Source organism: Myotis nattereri (genome assembly GCF_964212035.1).
Source record: "Myotis nattereri genome assembly, chromosome: X".
Taxonomy (NCBI): domain Eukaryota; kingdom Metazoa; phylum Chordata; class Mammalia; order Chiroptera; family Vespertilionidae; genus Myotis; species Myotis nattereri.
The window spans coordinates 96,994,458-97,013,697 of NC_138078.1; the positions used below are offsets into that span (position 1 = coordinate 96,994,458).

The window sequence follows — 19,240 nt, forward strand, 5'->3', positions numbered from 1 at the left end:
TTCTCTTTCTGGTACCTCCATGGTATGTAATTTGGTACTCTTGAAGTTGTCCCACAGGTTCCTTACACTATACTTATTTTTTTAAATTCTTTTTTCTTTTCGCTATTTTGATTGGGCTTGTTTTGCTTCTTTATATTCCAAATCCCTGATTTGATTCTCAGTTTCATGTACTCTACTGTTAATTCCCTGTAAATTATTCTTTATTTCAGTTAGTGTATCCTTCATTTCTGTCTGCTCCTTTTTTATGCTGCTGAAGTTCTTAGTTCATGGAGCATCCTTATAACCAGTGTTTTGAACACTGTATCTGGTGGATTGCTTGTCTCTATTTTGTTTATTTCTTTTTCTGGAGTTTTGTTCTGTTCTTTCATTTAGGACATGTTTCTTTGTCTCCTCATTTTGGTAGCCTCCCTGTAGTTGTATCTTTGTATTAGGTAGAGGTGCTGTGTCTCCCAGGCTTGGCAGAGTGGTCTGATGTGGTAGGGGTTCTGCAGAGTCCAATGGCACAGCCACCCCAGTCACTCAAGCTGATTACTCAAGGCATACTCCCCGTGGGCTGTATATACCCTCATGTTGTAGTTGAGCCATGATGGCTGTTGGCACGTCAGTGTGGAGGGGGGGAGGGGAGGATTTACCTCTAGGCCAATTAGCTGTAAGGACTTGCTGCAACCACTGACTACCGACTACCTTAGAGGATCAGCTCTGCAGGGGCCCACTTCATAGAGTAGGGATTACTTCAGCTGGGCTCTAGTGGCCGCTGAGTTCACTCCTTGAGTGTGTCACTTGTGGAGGTGGTTGTGTGGTTCTTCAACATGGTCTGAAGCTGTTCAATGGGTGCCAGCTCTGGGGCCTCCAAGGAGGTACAGGCTGAGTTCAGCTGCTTCCTGTGTTCTGCCCGAGGCCACCCACATGAGCTACAAATCCATCAGCAGATGGTTGCCACTGTGCTGGGCTTAGAGGTGCCCAAGTGAGGCCAAGCTGCTAACCAAGGCCAGCTGCTACTAGTGCCAGTCCTGGGGCCATTTAGCAAGAGATACGGGGCAAAACAAGGCCAGATGCTTGCTTATTTGAGAGATTTTAGGCAAATCTGAAGCATGAGCCAAGACAGGCCAATTGTATGGAAAAACCACTAGAAACCCCTTGGGTGGGCCGGAAAGTTGGTTGGGGTAGGGTGGGGCATCAGGGTGGGGCAAACAGTGGGATCCAGGTTAATGGAGTCTCAGATATGGTTCTCTCTTTGTCTTTAAACTTTTATATTTTAATTATGATGTTTCTTGGTGTGGGCCTGCTGACTCTGTAGGGGTGGGGGCTCATCAAAGGAATAGTGGCCTCTGCAAGCACTTCTGTCTGAGAGAAAGCTGTGCCCCCTCCCCAGCTCTTGCCTTGATGTCGAACAATCCAGTTCTTACTCGTATGTCTTGGATGCCTTTTTAAAAAATTATGTTTTTATTTATTAGAGAGAGAAAGGAAGGGCAAGGGAGAAAGATAGAAACATTGATGAGAAACATTGATCGGCTGCCTCCTGCACACCCCCTACTGGAGATCAAGCTTGCAACCCAGGCATGTGCCCTCACCAGGAATCGAACCAGAAATTGGTCAACACTCAACCACTGAGCCACACCAGCCAGGCTTGGATACTTTTTGAGTTGCTGCCCCAGTGCTGGAGCTCAAAGGGAGTGAGTCCAATTAAGTCTGTGCTGAAGTGGAACTAGCTGGGACTCAGCAGCTCCCCCCTACCCCCCCATCCCCTGTCTCCCTCAGCCTCAATCTCCATTACTATTTTTGCTGCCAGAAGATGTGGGGACTTCTCTTCTGGTGCTGGAACCTTGGGCTCAGGGTCTAGTGTGGGGATAGAACCCCTTGTACCTCAGGGGGCATCTCTGCAGCTGAGATATCCCTCCCAGTTTTTATCCAACACACATGGGTGTGGGGCCAGCCTGTCCGTGTCTCCACCCCTCCACCAATCTCGATGTGTCTTCTTTTTTAATTCCCTAGTTGTATGACCTCCATTCAGCCAGATTTCAGATGGTTCTGAATGATAATTGTTCTGTAGTTTAGTTGTAATTTTGATGTCTCACCTACATTCTATTGGAGGATCTTGTCTCTTGGTCATACCTATTTACAAAGAAGTCTGCAGAATGTTGTGTTGCTGAGCACAGACACTATGGAAGAAGGGGGTATGGATTATGGTTGATAGCTAGCTCTCTCTGCCACAGATTCATTCATAATGGGTGGAATACCCATAAGGATTACATATCAATTCTATTTATTCATTGAAACTTAGCAATACAGAATTCTTTTGAGAAGTAGTTTAAATGAATGAATCGTTTAAGTGACTATTTTTCATTTCTTTATGAATTTTAGGCAATGAACATCTTGACTTCAGTGTTGCTTCTGTATGCAAAAGAGGAAGAAGCATTTTGGCTTCTGGTTGCTGTATGTGAACGAATGTTGCCTGATTATTTTAATCGTCGAATCATTGGTAAAAAACAAAAAACACATGAAAAAAACACATATTTCTTTTCTAAACAATTTATATGCCTCTTGTCTATCCAATTGTTAAATGGAAGAACAGATCAGTTAGGTTTTAGAATATACAAAATGCAAGCAATATGAATATGTCACATTCATAGGCACGCTCAAGTAAAGAACTTTTTACACTGAATAATAATTGGGAAGATTGTTTACTACGTTGCTTTAAAAAAGTACCTGGTCTGTTTCTTAATAAAATAGAAATTTTAAGTTTACTCTCTCTGTATTTCTAAAACAATGATGATCTAAAGCATTAAGAGCTGCTGTATAATTTTTAATAGTTTCTTGATAAGAGGTTTTAGTCAGCTTAAAATCTCCACATTTATGTGAATTGTATAGATATTTGAAAGAAAGACCAAGTTCTTGGTTTCTTAATTGTATAATATTTTCTTCAGTAATCAAATATTTATAGATCTATGATTCCCCTGCCTTAAAACCATAGATGGTCTCTCCCTTGTACTCGCAGAAACCTTCAGAATCATGGCTAGATCATTGATTGCATGGTCTTTCATTTTAGTTATTTGTGTATTTATCTTAAGTTCTACTAGATAGTAAGCTTATTGAAGTTGAGACCATTTCATTAATTGGTGTATTACAGGTTTTTGTGCATAGTAACAATTCAATAAATAATTGTTCAAATGAATTTGAACTGAGTTTCTCAAGTGTTTTTTGATGCAAGACACTCTATTAATAGATAAAGAGATTTGTAAAATATAGAAAAGGCACTGACGAAGTTCATAATTTAAGGAAGAAAAATGAGGTTTATCAGAATACTAATAGACATGGGAAGTATTGGTAACAAATCCTTTTGAAAGGTACTCATTTTTAAACTTCTTTTTATGTTCTCCAGGTGCCTTGGTAGATCAGGCGGTCTTTGAAGAACTTATCAGGGATCACCTTCCCCAGCTAACAGAACACATGACCGATATGACATTCTTTTCTTCAGTTTCTCTCTCATGGTTCCTCACACTTTTTATTAGTGTACTACCTATTGAAAGTGCAGTGAATGTGGTGGACTGTTTCTTCTATGATGGAATAAAGGCCATTTTACAACTAGGATTGGCAATACTTGACTATAATTTAGACAAACTGCTGGCATGTAAAGATGATGCTGAAGCTGTGACAGCTTTAAACAGGTACTATAAGAACCATAACATTTAAATCTGGAGAGCCCCTTAGAGATTATGTTGTTTAATTCCTTTATAGGTGAGGAACCTAAGTCTAGAAACTTGAAGCAATTTGCCCAAAGTCACAAAGCTAGTTGAATGAGAAAACTACTCCTAAAATCCACTCCTCTGTTTCCACTTAGAATATAACAAAAGTAAATCACTTTGAAGTAAGCCACTAATATTGTTGATTTGTTATTCTGGGATTTTCATAGTCCCAGTTTAAACTATAAAGTGTCACTGGGTAAAAGTAATTTGAAGGGGAATGGGTAGTTGATAATGTTAAATATCCACTGAGGAAAATTGCTCTGTTTTCTAAGTGGTAGACTGAGCTTTATTTTCCTATTGTCTTTTCTTTGAATGCTGTTTTGTGTTAAAACACTGGGGTGTGTGTATGTGTGTGTGTTTGCATATACACTAGGTATGTATATGTTAAATGAATGAATATTTCATTGGGTAACTGTTGTAATGGTGCACCAAATCCCATTATGTACCCATGAAATATAAATACCCCATTCTAACATTTAGAACTCACTATGTTAAGGCTTTGATGTACCTATTCTTAACTTATTTCTCCTTACATGCCTCTACATACCCTATATCCCATCCTTACTGGGCTATTTGGTATTTTCTGAGTACTCTCAGATTACTCTGAGCCTGTTTATTTTCATCATGTTCTACTCCCCACCTCTGAAATAATTACTTCGCCATCCCATTCCCCATTCCCATGTCTTCCTAATTCCAAACCATCTTCAAATTCTACTTCTTCATAAAACTGTCCCTTGTCCTCTCAGTTGACATTAACCTCTGACTAATTATGGAGAATTTAACTGTCCTTTCTCTGTATTTTACTTCTACTAATTCTTGTATTACTATCACTTTTGGATAGGTTCTTTGACAGTATCACTAATAAGGATAGCCCATTGCCTTCAAGTGTTCAGCAGGGTTCAAATGTGAGTGATGAAAAAAGCAGTCATATTAGAGTGGATATTACAGATTTGATTAGAGAGTCAAATGAGGTAAGTTTCTAATATAAATATATAATTGCATAGCATATTTAAAATAATGGATACTATAGTTATGTCTCTAGTGGTATATTAAGAGTAAGGTAATAATACAAGTAAAGATATAATTTTAAAATACGACTTCACTTTAACAATGAATTCTGTGAACTGTTCCTAGGTTATGCAGCCTCCTCTCCTTCCATTTGCTTTTCATTAGATGAAACTATCACTTGCTTTCACAAATAATTACCACTTTTAAATATCTGTCACTGTATAAAAAGGAGAAAATTATTCTCTTCTTAGAGACTAAGAATTTTACTAATGTTCTTGTACTTATTCTTGACACATAGTAGATGGAAATTCTCTCCAGTGAATATGTAGAGAAAATGAAATGTGGAGGTGAAAATTTGCATAATCACTGAACAAGTTAAGAAAGTAGCTAGAAATAGAATGAAAGCCTCTGGGAATTAAATCTGATGAAATTCAGTTGTAAGAGAAGTGGATGTTTATTATGAATGAGTGTTTACCAAAATCATATTTCTTGCAGAAATATGGTAATATTCGTTGTGAAGATATACACAGCATGCGCTGTCGAAATAGGTTGTATGTAATACAGACTCTAGAGGAAACAACAAAGCAGAATGTGGTGAGTACCCACTACCCAATGGGGGATACCAGTTGGAGTGACAATTTTTTCTTCAATTTCCTTTTAAAAATTATTCTATGTAAAGAAAATGAGAGAAACTAAACTTTTAGGTAGATTCTTGCTACTGCTTAGCTTATAAATTTTTGAGAGGAAATAAGTTATTTTCTTTTGGGGGAATTGCTTTCTTTATTTTATTTAATCACAATTTACATTTAATATGATTTGTATTAGTTTTAGGTGTACAGCATAGTGGTTAGACAATCATACTTTACAAAATGTTTCCCCCAATATTTACAGTACCCATTCATAGTTATTACAGTATTGTTGACTATAGTCCCTATACTGTACTTTACATCCCCATGACTATTTTGTAACTACTAATCTGTACTTTTCAATCTCTTCACCTTTTTCACCCAGTTCATTATATTGGTTTCACTAACATGTTTTGTATTATTTGACCTTCAATAGTGAGTACTATGATATAGGCATTTAAGCATAACATATTTGTGATGTGCTTTGTCAATAAGAACACCTGACCTACATAGTAGTCAATGCCCCTAATCCTGGATACTAAGATAAAGGGAAAAATGTCTAAAGCAGTATTTTTTAAAAAATATATTTTTATTGATTTCAGAGAGGAAGGGAGAGGGAGAGAGAGATAGAAACATCAGTGATGAGAGAGTATCATTGATCAGCTGCCTCCTGCATGTCCCCTACTGGGGATCGAGCCTGCAATCCGGGCATGTGCCCTTGGCTGAAATCGAACCTGGGACCCTTCAGTCCGCAGGCCGACACTCTATCCACTGAGCCAAACCAGCCAGGGCTAAAACAGTATTTTTAAATACTCTGATTTTTAAGGATAGTTTAAAATTTATTTGACTTTAAAGAGCCTCATATATCCTTTTTTAAAATTATCTTTGTTGTTGAAAGTATTATAGATGTCTCCCCCGTTTTTCCCCCCATGGACCTCATTCTCCTCACTCCTGCCCCCTCCCCAGGCCTTCACCACACTATTGTCTATGTCCATGGGTTATGCATATATGCATATAAGTTCTTTGGTTTATCTCTTCCCGCCTCCCCACCCCCTTCCCTCTGAGATAAGTCAGTTTGTTGCATGCTCCATGCCTCTGGATCTATTTTGTTTGTAAGTTTATTTTGTTCATTAGATTCCACATCTAAGTGAGATCATATGATACTTGTCTTTCTCTGACTGGCTTATTTGGCTTAGCATAATAATCTCTAGGTCCCTCCATGTTGTCTCAAAGGGTAATAGACCTTTCTTTTATATCAGCTGTATAGTATTCCATTGTGTAAATGTACCACAGGTTTTTTATCTGTTCATCTACTGATGGGCACTTGAGCTATTTCCAGGTCTTAGGTATTGTAAATAACACAGCTATGAACATAGGGGTGCATATATTCTTTCTGATTGGTGTTTCAGGCTTCTTAGGTTATATTTGTAGAAGTGGTATCACTGGGTCAAATGACAGTTCCATTTTTAATTTTTTGAGGAAACTCCACACTATTTTCCATACTGGTTGTACCAGTCTGCATTCCCACCAACAGTGTACTAGGGTTGCTTTTTCTCCACATCCTCCCCAGCACTTGTTTGTTGATTTCTTGATGATAAAAGCTTCTGCACAGCCAGAACTGGTTTGGCTCAGTGGATAGAGTGTCGGCCTGCAGACTCAAGGGTCCCGGGTTCGATTCCGGTCAGGGCATGTACCTTGGTTGCGGGCACATCCCCAGTGGGGGGCATGCAGGAGGCAGCTCATTGATGTTTCTCTCTCATTAATGTTTCTGGCTCTCTATCCCTCTCCCTTCCTCTCTGTAAAAAATCAATAAAATATTTAAAAAAAAATGCATTCAAAAGCTTCTGCACAGCAAAAGAAACCAGCATCAAAATGAAAAGGGGGACCACTCTATGGGAGAACATATCTGATAAGGGGTAATTTCAAAAATATATAAAGTACTTATACAACTCAACAAAAGAAAAACAAGCAATCCAATTAAAAAGTGGGCCTGGCCGGTGTGGCTCAGTGGTTGAGCATCAACCTATGAACCAAGAGGTCATGCTTCGATTCCTGGTCAGGGCACATGCCCAAGTTGCGGACTTGATCCCCAGTGTGGAACGTGCAGAAGGCAGCTGATCAATGATTCTCTCTCATCACCTATGTTTCTATCTCTTCCTCTCCCTTTCTCTCTGAAATTAATAAAATATTTTTAAAGTTTTTAATATTCATTTTAACGATGCCTTTTTAAATGTCCTTAGTAAGTATTTATAGTTTTCATCAGATAGGTCTTAATTGTTTCTTGTTGGATTTATCTACTCCTTTGCTCTTGATGGTTTTGTTGCTGTTATGAATGACATCTTTTTTCCTTTACATTTTCTAATTTGTTTATTGCTCTGTATGTAAAAGCTATGGGTTTGTTTATATTGCTTTATTAAATGGCCAAGTTACTGACTCATACTTTTGGACATATCAGAGTAGAATTCAACTGTTTTCTATGTACAACCTTTTTAAAGGGCAAACTAGGTGCATTTACCTTTGTTACTCCATTTAAAAGTTGGAAGGAAAGTATTTTACTCTGGCAGAGAGAGATTTCTAAATGGATTCAAAGAGAATTTTTATACTGGAGTGTTAAATTCTAAATTGCTTTTAATCTTTTTAAAGTTGCGTGTTGTATCACAAGATGTGAAATTGAGCCTTCATGAATTGGATGAACTTTATATCATTTTTAAGGTACTGTTCTTCTTTAAATGAAAAATAATATTCTTGTAATATATTTTTTACCACAACTACTCTTAAATATTTTTATCTTTATTTTAGTAGGCATGCTTACTTTAATGACTTTCCTTTTTTATTTGTTTTTAATAGAAAGAGCTGTTTTTTTCTTATTATTGGTGTTTGAGTTGTCCGGTATTGAAGCACCATGACCCCAGTTTGCCATATTTGGAACAGTATCAGATTGACTGCCAGCAGTTCCGAGTGTTATATCACTTGTTGAGTCCCTGGGCTTCTTCTGCAAACAGAGACTCACTAGCTTTATGGACATTCCGATTGTTGGATGAAAACTCTGACTGCCTTATCAACTTCAAAGAATTCTCTTCTGTAATTGGTAAGATAATGTTGAATAATTTTCTGTTTTCAAGCAAAAAGTAAAGGGACCCCAAAAATATTTGTACTACCTATTACTGCCAATTTAGTCAGATTTTTAAAAAATACATTTTTACTGATTTCAGAGAAGAAAGGAGAGGGAGAGAGAGAAACATCGATGATGAGAATCATTAATTGGCTGCCTTCTGCATGCCCCACACTGGGGATCAGGCCCGCAACCTGGGCATGTGCCCTGACCAAGAATCAAACCATGACCTCCTGGTTCATAGGTCGATGTTCAACCACTAAGCCACGCTAGCTGGGCTTTAGTCAGATTTTTATCAGCCGGAGTTACATTGTCTCCAGCTTTAACAATGACTGGACTTTTTCCCTGTGTTTGTTGCTAAGTCTGAGTATATCGGTCTTATTTTGCCCCTACCCTTCCAAAAAAGCAAATTGTTAGATATGGATGTTTTAACAGTTAACATGAAGAGAATGTCCTGATTTTCCTACACTCAAGCACGTGGGTACTTCAGGAGGACTTTCTCCCTCAGTAAAAATCCAACCACATAGCTAAGAAAAGTAGTAGAGAAACATCCAACAAACATGTACCTGGAGATAGGCCACAAGTTTTATCATTCCTTTCTTTTACAGCACTCCAGCATGCTTTCTTGTCAGGGATTGTCCCTTGAAGAATTCTCTCCTCAAATGAGGAATTTGGGGGAAGGGAGATCAGCAGAAGAGCATTTTGTCACTTGATAAAGTGGATTTTGCTTACACACCAGAAGGAAAGGATCTAGCTGACTGGGTGTTTATTTAACTGTTAGCTTAAGTAATAGAAGGTTTCTGAATTTTAATTCTTGACTAATATCTGTATCTTAATTTATCTTATTGGTGGAATTGATTAAATGTCCTTTGGATATGTGACTATTTGCAATTAAATTTTATTGAACAGACATAATGTACAATGGAAGTTTTACTGAGAAGCTTAAACTACTTTTTAAGCTGCATATTCCTCCAGGTAAGAGTTTAACAGTCTTTAATGATGTTTAGGAGTTGACTCCCTTTTAACAAGTATAATTACAAATATAATTCCATTTTAACAAATAACAGTATTCAGTATATAAGGTTATTCCTTTATTGTGGCCCATGGATCATACTACCAGTACTTTGCTGATATGTAAATACAGTGAAATCTATGGAAGAGAATCTGTATAACTTATAGGTTCACAAATTTCCCTCCTGTTAGTGGCCTATCAATTTAGTGATAGTTTGTCTATAAGAACTACCTATCATTTGAATATTGGGGTAAAGTTGAATTTTTATTGTTGTTGTCATTAGAGAGTAGAATTTAACTTTAAACAAACTGCCAAACTTGTGAAATAGTACAAATTATTCAGAAAAATGAGACCAGGGCAGTGATAGTGAACATTTGGAAAAGGAAATAAATTAAAGCTACCATTTATTGAATAAACACTTGCTCTGTCAAGGCATTTATTTTACATGCATTCTTATATTTGATTCTCACAATATTCCTGAAAAGTGGTATTATACTTCCAATTTTCACAATAAGGAGACTAAGGGTCAGAAATATTAAATTACTTGCCAAAGATCACACAGCTGAGATTCAAATGGAGGTCTGACTGCAGAGCTCATGTTTCTGTCTATTCCACCATACTGCCTCCATGTGACCACACCATTCCAGTTTACTTAAGTGTTTCCTACTAACCTTAAGAGGCTGACTTTTCCAGGCCTGATCCATATTTTGGAAAACAGTCTTAGGCTTTCAACTAAAGATAGTTATTCACAAAAACAAATAGCACTGTCTAAAGCTACAGTTGGGATCTCTTTTAGTCTTCCCAGGATAGCCAGAAACCATGCTTTTACCAAACCAAGAATCTAAAAGCCATCTTTAACTCTTTACACACTCAGATCACAAGCACAGCATTAAAAACAAAAGAGAAAACACCAAATAGTTTAATTTTGAAGAACTTTCATTACTAAGTCAGGTTGCCATTAAAATTTCTAATATTATCATGTAATAAATATGCTTTTAGTAGGAGGATCAAAAATAGAAAGAACATTACATATCTGTTAGAGTACTGAACTTCATGTTTTCCTTATTTTTGAAGATGTTTTTGAATAGTTGAGGTCACATTTTCAGAGATTTCCAAATGCTAGATTATCTTATTTCAACTTGTAATGGCTCTCAGAAAACTATAAAAAAGTAAGTAGGAGGAATAATAGAACTCAAAGTGATCAAGTATTTCCTGTTACTTGCTACACAATAGAGTAGTACTACTTCCACATTTCTTCGTATGTCTTTTACAGAAACCCTTTACTTAAATCTCTGCCCCCAGATTTAAGTTAAAGGACCTGTTTCTGTTCTTTATTGTTAGTAAATTTGATTTGGGTAATCTGTTTTCAGCTTATACTGAAGTGAAATTAATGGACCCTTCAAAGGGAGATGAACTTTCCGAGGAAGAATTACTTTATTTCAGTCAGCTCCATGGTAAATATCTGTTCAAAAATGTACCTGTTTGATAATTACTCACTCAATAGAGATCTTCCTGGCTTGAATATTCTTTACCCAGCTACCACTAGTAAAATTTGGGTAATTATACCTTATGATTCTTTTGTGCTACCCCAGTACTTAGCACAATGTTAAATGCATGTTAAGTACTCCATAAATATTTGACTGACTAAACTGCATTTTGGTTTTGATGCATGGAATTTCTTATTTACTGGAGAATTATAAAGAAAATGCAGTTTGTTACCACTTATGTTGCAGAAATTTCTAAAATATATCAGATCATTTTCATGCCTATTTAAAAATACAATGAAGGCAATAGAATCTTTGATTATTGAAGGTCATAGCTATTCTTCAAACAGTAAATACTTATTATAAACTAGAGGCCCGATGCACAAAATTAATGCGGGGGTGGGAGAGATTCCTCAGCCCAGCCTGTGCCCTCTTGCAATCCGGGACTCCTTGCTCCTAACCACCCTCCTGCTCGCTACATACTACTTGGCTCACCGCTCCTTACCGCCCGCCTGCTTGCTCCTTACTGCTTGGCTTACTGCTTGGCTTGCTGCTCCTTAGCGCTGCTGGGCGGAGGCAGGAGAGGCTCCCACCACTGCCACTGCGCTCACCAGCTGTGAACACGGCTTCTGGCTGAGCAGCACTCCTGCTGTGGGAGCGCATTGACCACCAGGGAGCAGCTCCTGTGTTGAGCGTCTGCCCTCTGGTGGTCAGTGCGTGTCATAACAACCAGTTGTTCTGGTTGTTCCACCATAATGGTCGCTGGGCTTTTATTATATAGATCATTGTAGGTTTAGGAGACAGGGATGAGTCTGTTTCCAAGACATAATTTGGAAGGTTTATGAGTTTATTTTGTGTCCTTTGCTTCTTTTTCCTAAATACGAATGTCTTATAGAGGAATATGTCTGATTAATGTATGTTTACTGCATGTTAGTGTTTGAACATAAAGTTTGAAGAGACCTAATAAATCATCTAGTCAGTCCCTTAATTACATAGATAAGGGTGCTGAGGTCCAGAAAGAAGTGCTGACTTCTGCAAGATTTCACAATGAGTCATTGCCACAATCAGGACTAATAGCTCAGTCTTCTTACTTCCAGTATGTTTTATTTCATAATAAAAGAAGTATTTAATTTGAGTAAAGTAAAAAAGAAGAAAATACCAACCAGAAATAAATACTTAATATTTTTTATGCTTCCTCCTAGGTATTTTTTCGTATGGATTTCCCCCTAGTGTTCTTTTTACTGTAAAAGTTTTTTGAATACTTTCTCTTCTTTTCTTTTTTTTTAATTCCTCTCCCGAGGACATGCTTAGAGAGAGGAGGAGAGAGAGAGAAAGAGAAAAAAATATTGATCAGTTGCATTCTATATGCTCCCCAACTGGGGATCAAACTCACAACCCAGGTATGTGCCCTGACCAGGAATCGAACCTATAACCTTTTGGTGCATGGGACAATATTCAACCAACTGAGCCATTCCAGCTGGGCTTGAATACTTTGTCTTCTAATGATAGGAGGCCAAGCTAAAATTGGTTTGCTGAATTGAAGAAAATAATGTGTTTAAGAGTCTTAATATAAAATATTATTTTACAAAAGCTATTTGTTAAATAGTTTACACATTGAAATTGTCCTCTTTTTTTTAGTTTCCAAGCATGCAAGTGGGAAGGAAGCAGAATCAGTAAAAATCAGCCCTGAAAAAGGTACTATGATCTAAGAATATAATTTAAGTTATTAGGGGTTTTTAAGCAAAGGGGAAAGGCAGATTCCACACTTTTTTTATGTGACATTTTAATTTAACTTAATGTTTTTTATTTTTATTTTTCAATTATAGTTGATGTACAATATTATGTTAGTGTCAGGCATACAACCCAGTGGTTACATATTTATATAACTTATGAAGTGATCACCCCCTTAAATATAGTACCCATCTTACACCATACATATTTTTTACAATATTATTGACTATATATCCTATGCTGTACTTGACATTCCCATGACTAATCTGTAACTACCAATTTGTATTTCTTTTTTTAAAATATATTTTATTGATTTTTTACAAAGAGGAAGGGAGAGAGATAGAGAGTTAGAAACATCGATGAGAGAGAAACATCGATTAGCTGCCTCCTGCACATCTACTGGGGATATGCCCGCAACCAAGGTACATGCCCTTGACCGGAATCGAACCCGGGACCTTTCAGTCCATAGGCCGACGCTCTATCCACTGAGCCAAACAGGCCCAATTTGTATTTCTTAATCCCTTCACCTTTTTCACCCAGTCCCCCAATCCTCTAGCAATCATCAGTGTTTTCTCTGTGTCTGTTTCTATTTTATTTATTTTGCTCTTTAGATTCAACATATAAGTAAAATCATATGGTATTTATCTTTCTCTGTCTGACTTATTTCATTCAGCACAATACCCCTTAGGCCTATCCATGTTGCAGATGGCACGATTTCATTCTTCTTTATGGCTGAGTCATATTCCCTTGTATATATGTACTGCTTCTTTGTTATCCATTCATCTATTGATGGATAATTAAATTGCTTCCCTATCTTAGCTATTGTAAATAATGCTGCAGTACACATAGGGATGAGTATGTCTTTTCAATTTAGTGATTTGGTGTTTTCTTTTATAAATACCCAAAAGTGGAAATGTTTGCTTGTTCTTTCCTTGTGTCTTGTTACGGCCTTTGTTTTAATGACCATTTTGCCTGGTATAAGTATTCCTACCCCAGCTTTTTTTTTTTTTTTTTTTTTTTTTACATTTTCATGAAGTGCTTTTTTCCATCCCTTTACATTCATGTGTATCTTTACATCTGAAGTGAGTCTCTTATGGACAGCATATGTAAGGGTCATTTTGTTATTTATTCAGCCATCCACATGTTTTTAGATTAAAGCATTTTTAATCCATTTGCATTTAAAATAATTGTTGATATGTATTTGTTGCCAATTATTATTCATACTTTTATAACAGCTTTGCTGGACAGAATAGTCTTTGTCGTAGGTCCTTGTTTTTCATCACTTTGAATGTTTTGTGCCAGTCCCTTCTGGCATAAAATGTTTTTCTTGAGAAATCAGTGGACAGACTTACGGGAGCAACCTTGTAGGTAACTAACTGATTTTCTCTTGATGCTTTTAAGATTCTTTGTCTTTAACTTTTGCCATCTTAATTATATGTCTTGGTGTGGCCCTCTTTGTATTCATCTTATTTGGGACTTTCTGGGCTTCCTGCACTTGTATGTCTTTTTTCTTCACCAGGTTAGGGAAGTTTTCTGTCATTATTTCTTCAAATAGGTTCTACATTCCTTGCTCTCTCTTTTCTCCTTTTGATACCTCTATGATGCAAATGTTGTTATGCTTTGTGTTATCCCAGAGGTTTCTTAAACTATCCTAATATTTTTTCATTCCTTTTCTTTTTTTTTCAGTGCTCTGATTAGGTGTTTAATGCTACCTTGTCTTCCCAAATTGCTGAATCAGTCCTCTACTTCATCTAGCCTGCTGTTGATTCCTTCTCATGTATTCTTTATTTGAAATATTGTATTCTTCATTTCTGACTGTTTTTAATGGTAATTATGTCCTTTTTTATGTTTACTGTCTCTTTTCATTCTCCCCCACTTCATCCATTTTTGCATAGGTTCATTGGTCATCTTCATAACCATTTGTTAACTCTTTATCTGGTATATTGGTTGCCTCCATTTTATTTAGTTACTAGAGGCCCAGTGCACAAAAATTTGTGCACTCGGGGGGGGGGGGGTCCCTCAGCCTGGCCTGTGCCCTCTCACAGTCTGGGACCCCTCGGGAGATAACGACCTGCTGGCTTAGGCCTGCTCCCGGGTGGCAGAGGGCAGGCCTAATCCCTAGGTGCAGCCCCTGGTCAGGCTCAGAGCAGGGCCGATGGGGAGTTGGGGCGCCGCCCCCTGTCATGCGCAGAGCAGGGCGGATCAGGGGGTTGTGATGCCACCCTCAGTCACGCTCAGGGTAGGGCAGATTGGGGGGTTGGGGCACCGCCTCCTGTCACACTCAAGGCAGGGTCGATGGGGAGGTTGCGGCACCACCCCGTCACGCACAGAGCAGGGCCGATCAGGGGGTTGGGGAGCTCCCCCCTGTCACTCACAGAGTAGGGCCGATAGGGGAGTTGGGGCACTGCCCCCTGTCACACACAGAGCAGGGCCGATCAGGGGGTTGAGGAGCTCCCCCCTGTCACCCACAGAGCAGGGCCGATCAGGGGGTTGGTGCGCCGCCACTCTCACACTCAGGGCAGGGCCCATGGGGTGGGGGGGGGGTTGGGGCGCCACACCCTGTCACACAGCCGCAGGACGATCAGGGGGTTGGGGAGCTCCCCCCTATCAGGCACAGAGCAGGGCTGATCAGGGGGTTGGGGCACCTTCCCCTGTCAGGAACAGAGCAGGGCTATAGGGAGGTTGTGGCCCCGCCCCCTGTCACACACAGAGCCACAGGGCGATCAGGGGGTTTGGGCGCTGCCCCCTGCCACGCTGATCCCGGTGCCGGGAGGCCTCGTGGCTCCGCTGATCCCGGTGCTGGGAGGCATCCTTTTACTATATAGAATAGAAACCTGGTGAATGGGTGAGGGCTGTCTGGTTTGCCCTGAAGGGTGTCCTGGATCAGGGTGGGGGTCCCCACTGGGGTGCCTGGCCAGCCTGGATGAGGGGATGATGGCTGTTTGCAGCTGGTCACACACCCTTCAGGGTGGGGGTCCCCACTGGGGTGCCTGACCAGTCTGGGTGAGGGGCTGAGGGGCTGTTTTCAGGCTGTGACTGAAGCTCCCAACTGCTCCTTTTTTTTCTTTTTTCCTTTTTTTATTCTGGGCCAGCTTTAGCCTGGCTCCAGCTCTTAGGCCTCCGCTCCTGAAAGCAGGTATCTGGTTTGTTTAGGTTCTACAATCGAAACTCTGTATCAACTCCAGCTCTGAGATCCCGGCTCGCTGAAAGCAGGTTTCTGGGGTTTTGTTTAGCTTCTATATTTGTTACTATGTTTCTTAAACTGCAGGCTCAGAGGCCGGCAAGGCAGGCGGGGAACGTTGGTTTCCTCCGTCACTGAAGCAAGCAAGCCTCATGTTCAGTTTAAGCTGCCTGGCTGCCAGCTGCCATCTTGGCTGGCAGTTAATTTGCATATCACCCCTGATTAGCCAATGGGAAGGGTAGTGGTCGTACACCAATTACCATATTTCTCTTTTATTAGATTGGATTTTTCTGTGTATTTCTCTTGTTCTTTCATATGTGGCTTATTTCTTTGTCTCCTTATTTTTGCTGTCTCTCTGTAATTGTTTTTGTGTATTAGGTAGATCTTCTATGTCTCCCAGTCTTGGTATGGTGTCCTTATGTAATAGGTATCTTGAGGGACTTAGTGGAGCTGTCTCCCTAATCACTTAAGCTAGGTGCTCCGGGAATGTCCCTTGTGTGGTTTATGTTCAGCCTCCTGTTGTAGTTGAGTCTTGATTTCTCTCGGTCCACCTGTGGGTCAGGTTGGCCTTTGGGCTGGTTGACTATGAAGATCAACCCCAACCAGAGTATATGAACTGCTGTTGTATGACCCCATGAAGTGGAATTCGACCCAGCAGAGTCTGGTGCCTGCCAAGATCTCCCTTTGGGTGTGCCAATTTTGGAGGTAGTTGATTTGTGCTCTGATATAGTCTTAATACTGCCACAGGATGTTTTGGTTCTGGGACTTCTCCTCAGGGAATCTGGTGCAGGTCAATGTCAGGCACTGCCTGTGCCCAGCCCTGGGCTACCTGTTTGGAACTACAGAGTGATCCACAGTTTTTGGCTGCCTCTGCTGGGCCTGAGTGCACATGGGAGGGGCCACACTGTACACCAAACCTGGCTTCCACCAACACAAAGGTCATGGGCAGATCAACAAAAGGTCCAAAGCACCCCAATTTCTACCTTTGCTTGCCAGCTTCCTGTTAAGCTCAGTCACTAAAAAAGCCTTTGGTGGCATACTAGAATGCTAGTTGCATGAGGCATGTTCTCAGTGAGTCACCAGGTAGGAGGGACAAGTGGTGTTTACCAGGTTTATACAGATTCAAACTTAGTGCCAGTGCTGGGTCTGAGGCCACTCAGCAAATATCTCAGGGTACACCAAGGCCAACTGCCACCTAACAGCAGCCTGAAAACATTTATGGTGGAGCAGGGTCTCAGGGAGTCATCAAGGGGAGGCCAGCCAGAGTTTATCAGGCCCAAACAGACCAAGATTTGACCCTGTGAAGGGAAGGTTGTGCAATGGTCAGGTATGCAAGGGAAAAGTGATCCCCTTCCTAGAGCCACACAACTCAGTCTTTGATTCTGCTTTGACCTTTTAAAGAGCCCAAGCTTGGCAGGGCAGGGCCACTGGGGATAGGGGGAGTGAGGCTAGTGGATGGCCCATGGGGGAAGGGTGGTGCCAATTAGGCTCTGGAAAGTGAATGGCCTCTGCAATAGAGACACACAACTCACACCCTGGCACACCATAAGTCTGCCTGGACCTCAATATCTCGGGCCTAGGCAGCTGACTCTTCCACGGGGCAATAGGGAGTTCCCTCAGGCTGATGCCATAAAAAATGGAGTGCTCCACCCAAGCAAGATGGCATCTGTGGTGTGAGAGAATGATTCAGCACAGCGATCCTGGTGGCACTCCCTTCAGCTCTCTCCAGAGCCACAGACCCCAGTTTAGTCTCACATAACGTAGTCTGCTCCACCCTCCCTACAATGGAGCCCAGGGTTAGTGGCTATAAACAAGATTTTATGCACTGGCCCTTTAAGAGGGTGCCTGTGTCTAGTGGACTCTAGTCTCTCCCTGGTGGACAGAATTCCTGCTGATTTTCACAGCCTGATATTATGTGACTTCCTCTTCTAGGCTCTGGTGCTCTGGGCTGAGGAGCCCCACATGGGATTGAGACCCCACACTCCTCAGGGAGAACCTTTGCAGCTGAGATATCCTCTGGATTTTCAGCTACCACCCATGGGTGCAGGGCCAGCCCTTTTCACATCCCTGTCCTTCCTACCAGTCTCGATGTGGTTTCTTCCTTAATTCCTTGGTTATAAGACTTACATTCACCTAGTCTTCTGTTGGTTATTCAGGATGATTTTTCTATGATTGACTTGTAATTCCAGTTTGGACTTGGGAGGAAGTGAGTGTAACTTCCACCTACTCCACCTCTGTCTTGCATCTTCGTACCATAATTTATTTTAATAACTAGTCCAATATTGATGGATATTTAGGTTGTAAATTCTGCTGTAATAGACATTTTATTCTTACATTTTAACATACTTTTCACATGTTTCTTTAGGATAGGACAAGTTCATATTGGTATGAGAATACTAGGTCTCAAGTAATAAGCACATTTAATATTTTTATAATTATTAATAAAGTCAGATTAATATCTTAATTAAACTCTTCAAATGAATGAGTGAATAAGTTGTTTTGAAAAGAAAAAGAACCACCATAGACCAATTAATATTTGCATATTAAGAACATCATATAGAAGGTATTTTAAACTTCATAGTATACATGAAAATATCTACATGACATTTACATCATCAAGCCAGCATGTACTGTTTAATCTAAAATGCATCCTTCTCAATTTTGCTTCAAATATTCCCTAGTGTCCAACTTTCCCAAAGTAAAAGTTTTAGTTTAATGGAAATGGAGAAGTGTCCTGAGAACAACTAGGTGAAATTAAAGTTTAATTCAGGTAATTTCCTGGATAAAGAAAAAGGTAGACTCTTATAACTCAGTGAAATATCTTTCGATAATTTTTTTTTGAGATTTGAGAAAATGTAGTAAGCTGTTTATTATGAAAATGGTTTTGTTCTCCTCATTCAGGCAAAGGAAAAGTTGATATTCAAGCATATCTTAGTCAATGGCAAGATGAACTTTTCAAAAAAGAAGAAAACATTAAGGATTTACCAAGAATGAAACAGGTATAGTGCTTTCAAAGAAAAAATTCTAGGTTTTTAATGATATTTTAATGAATGTGGGTATGTCCAACTCTAAAGTAGCTAATATGCTATTACAAAAATATTTAAATCAGCTGTGTATTAACTCTGCTTCAAATGAGAACTGAAGAATGGGATCAAATTATTTTTTTAATTTCTTTATTGATTAAGGTATTACATATGTGTCCTTATCCCCCCATTACCTCCCTATCCCCCCCCCACTCACGCCCTCACCCCCCTGTTGTCTGTGTCCATTGGTTAGGCTTATCTAGTGTTTCAGTGTAGTTTCTATGCTATGACATTTGTACCTATAGAAAAGATGGATATGT

General features: G+C 39.6%; 1 protein-coding gene across 1 annotated transcript in view; it reads left to right on the forward strand.

Moving 5' to 3' along the window:
- Window positions 1–18,854, forward strand: part of TBC1D8B (TBC1 domain family member 8B) — a 78,873-nt gene extending 60,019 nt beyond the window's left edge. The window contains exons 11-19 of the mRNA XM_081081856.1: window positions 2,362–2,479; window positions 3,380–3,665; window positions 5,247–5,345; window positions 8,021–8,089; window positions 8,225–8,465; window positions 9,399–9,464; window positions 10,872–10,955; window positions 12,624–12,680; window positions 18,799–18,854. Of these exons, the coding sequence (XP_080937982.1) occupies window positions 2,362–2,479; window positions 3,380–3,665; window positions 5,247–5,310 (468 nt within the window). The 3' untranslated portion in view covers window positions 5,311–5,345; window positions 8,021–8,089; window positions 8,225–8,465; ... (2 more) ...; window positions 12,624–12,680; window positions 18,799–18,854. The remainder of the gene's footprint in view (window positions 1–2,361; window positions 2,480–3,379; window positions 3,666–5,246; window positions 5,346–8,020; window positions 8,090–8,224; window positions 8,466–9,398; window positions 9,465–10,871; window positions 10,956–12,623; window positions 12,681–18,798) is intronic.
- Window positions 18,855–19,240: the final 386 nt, after the last annotated feature.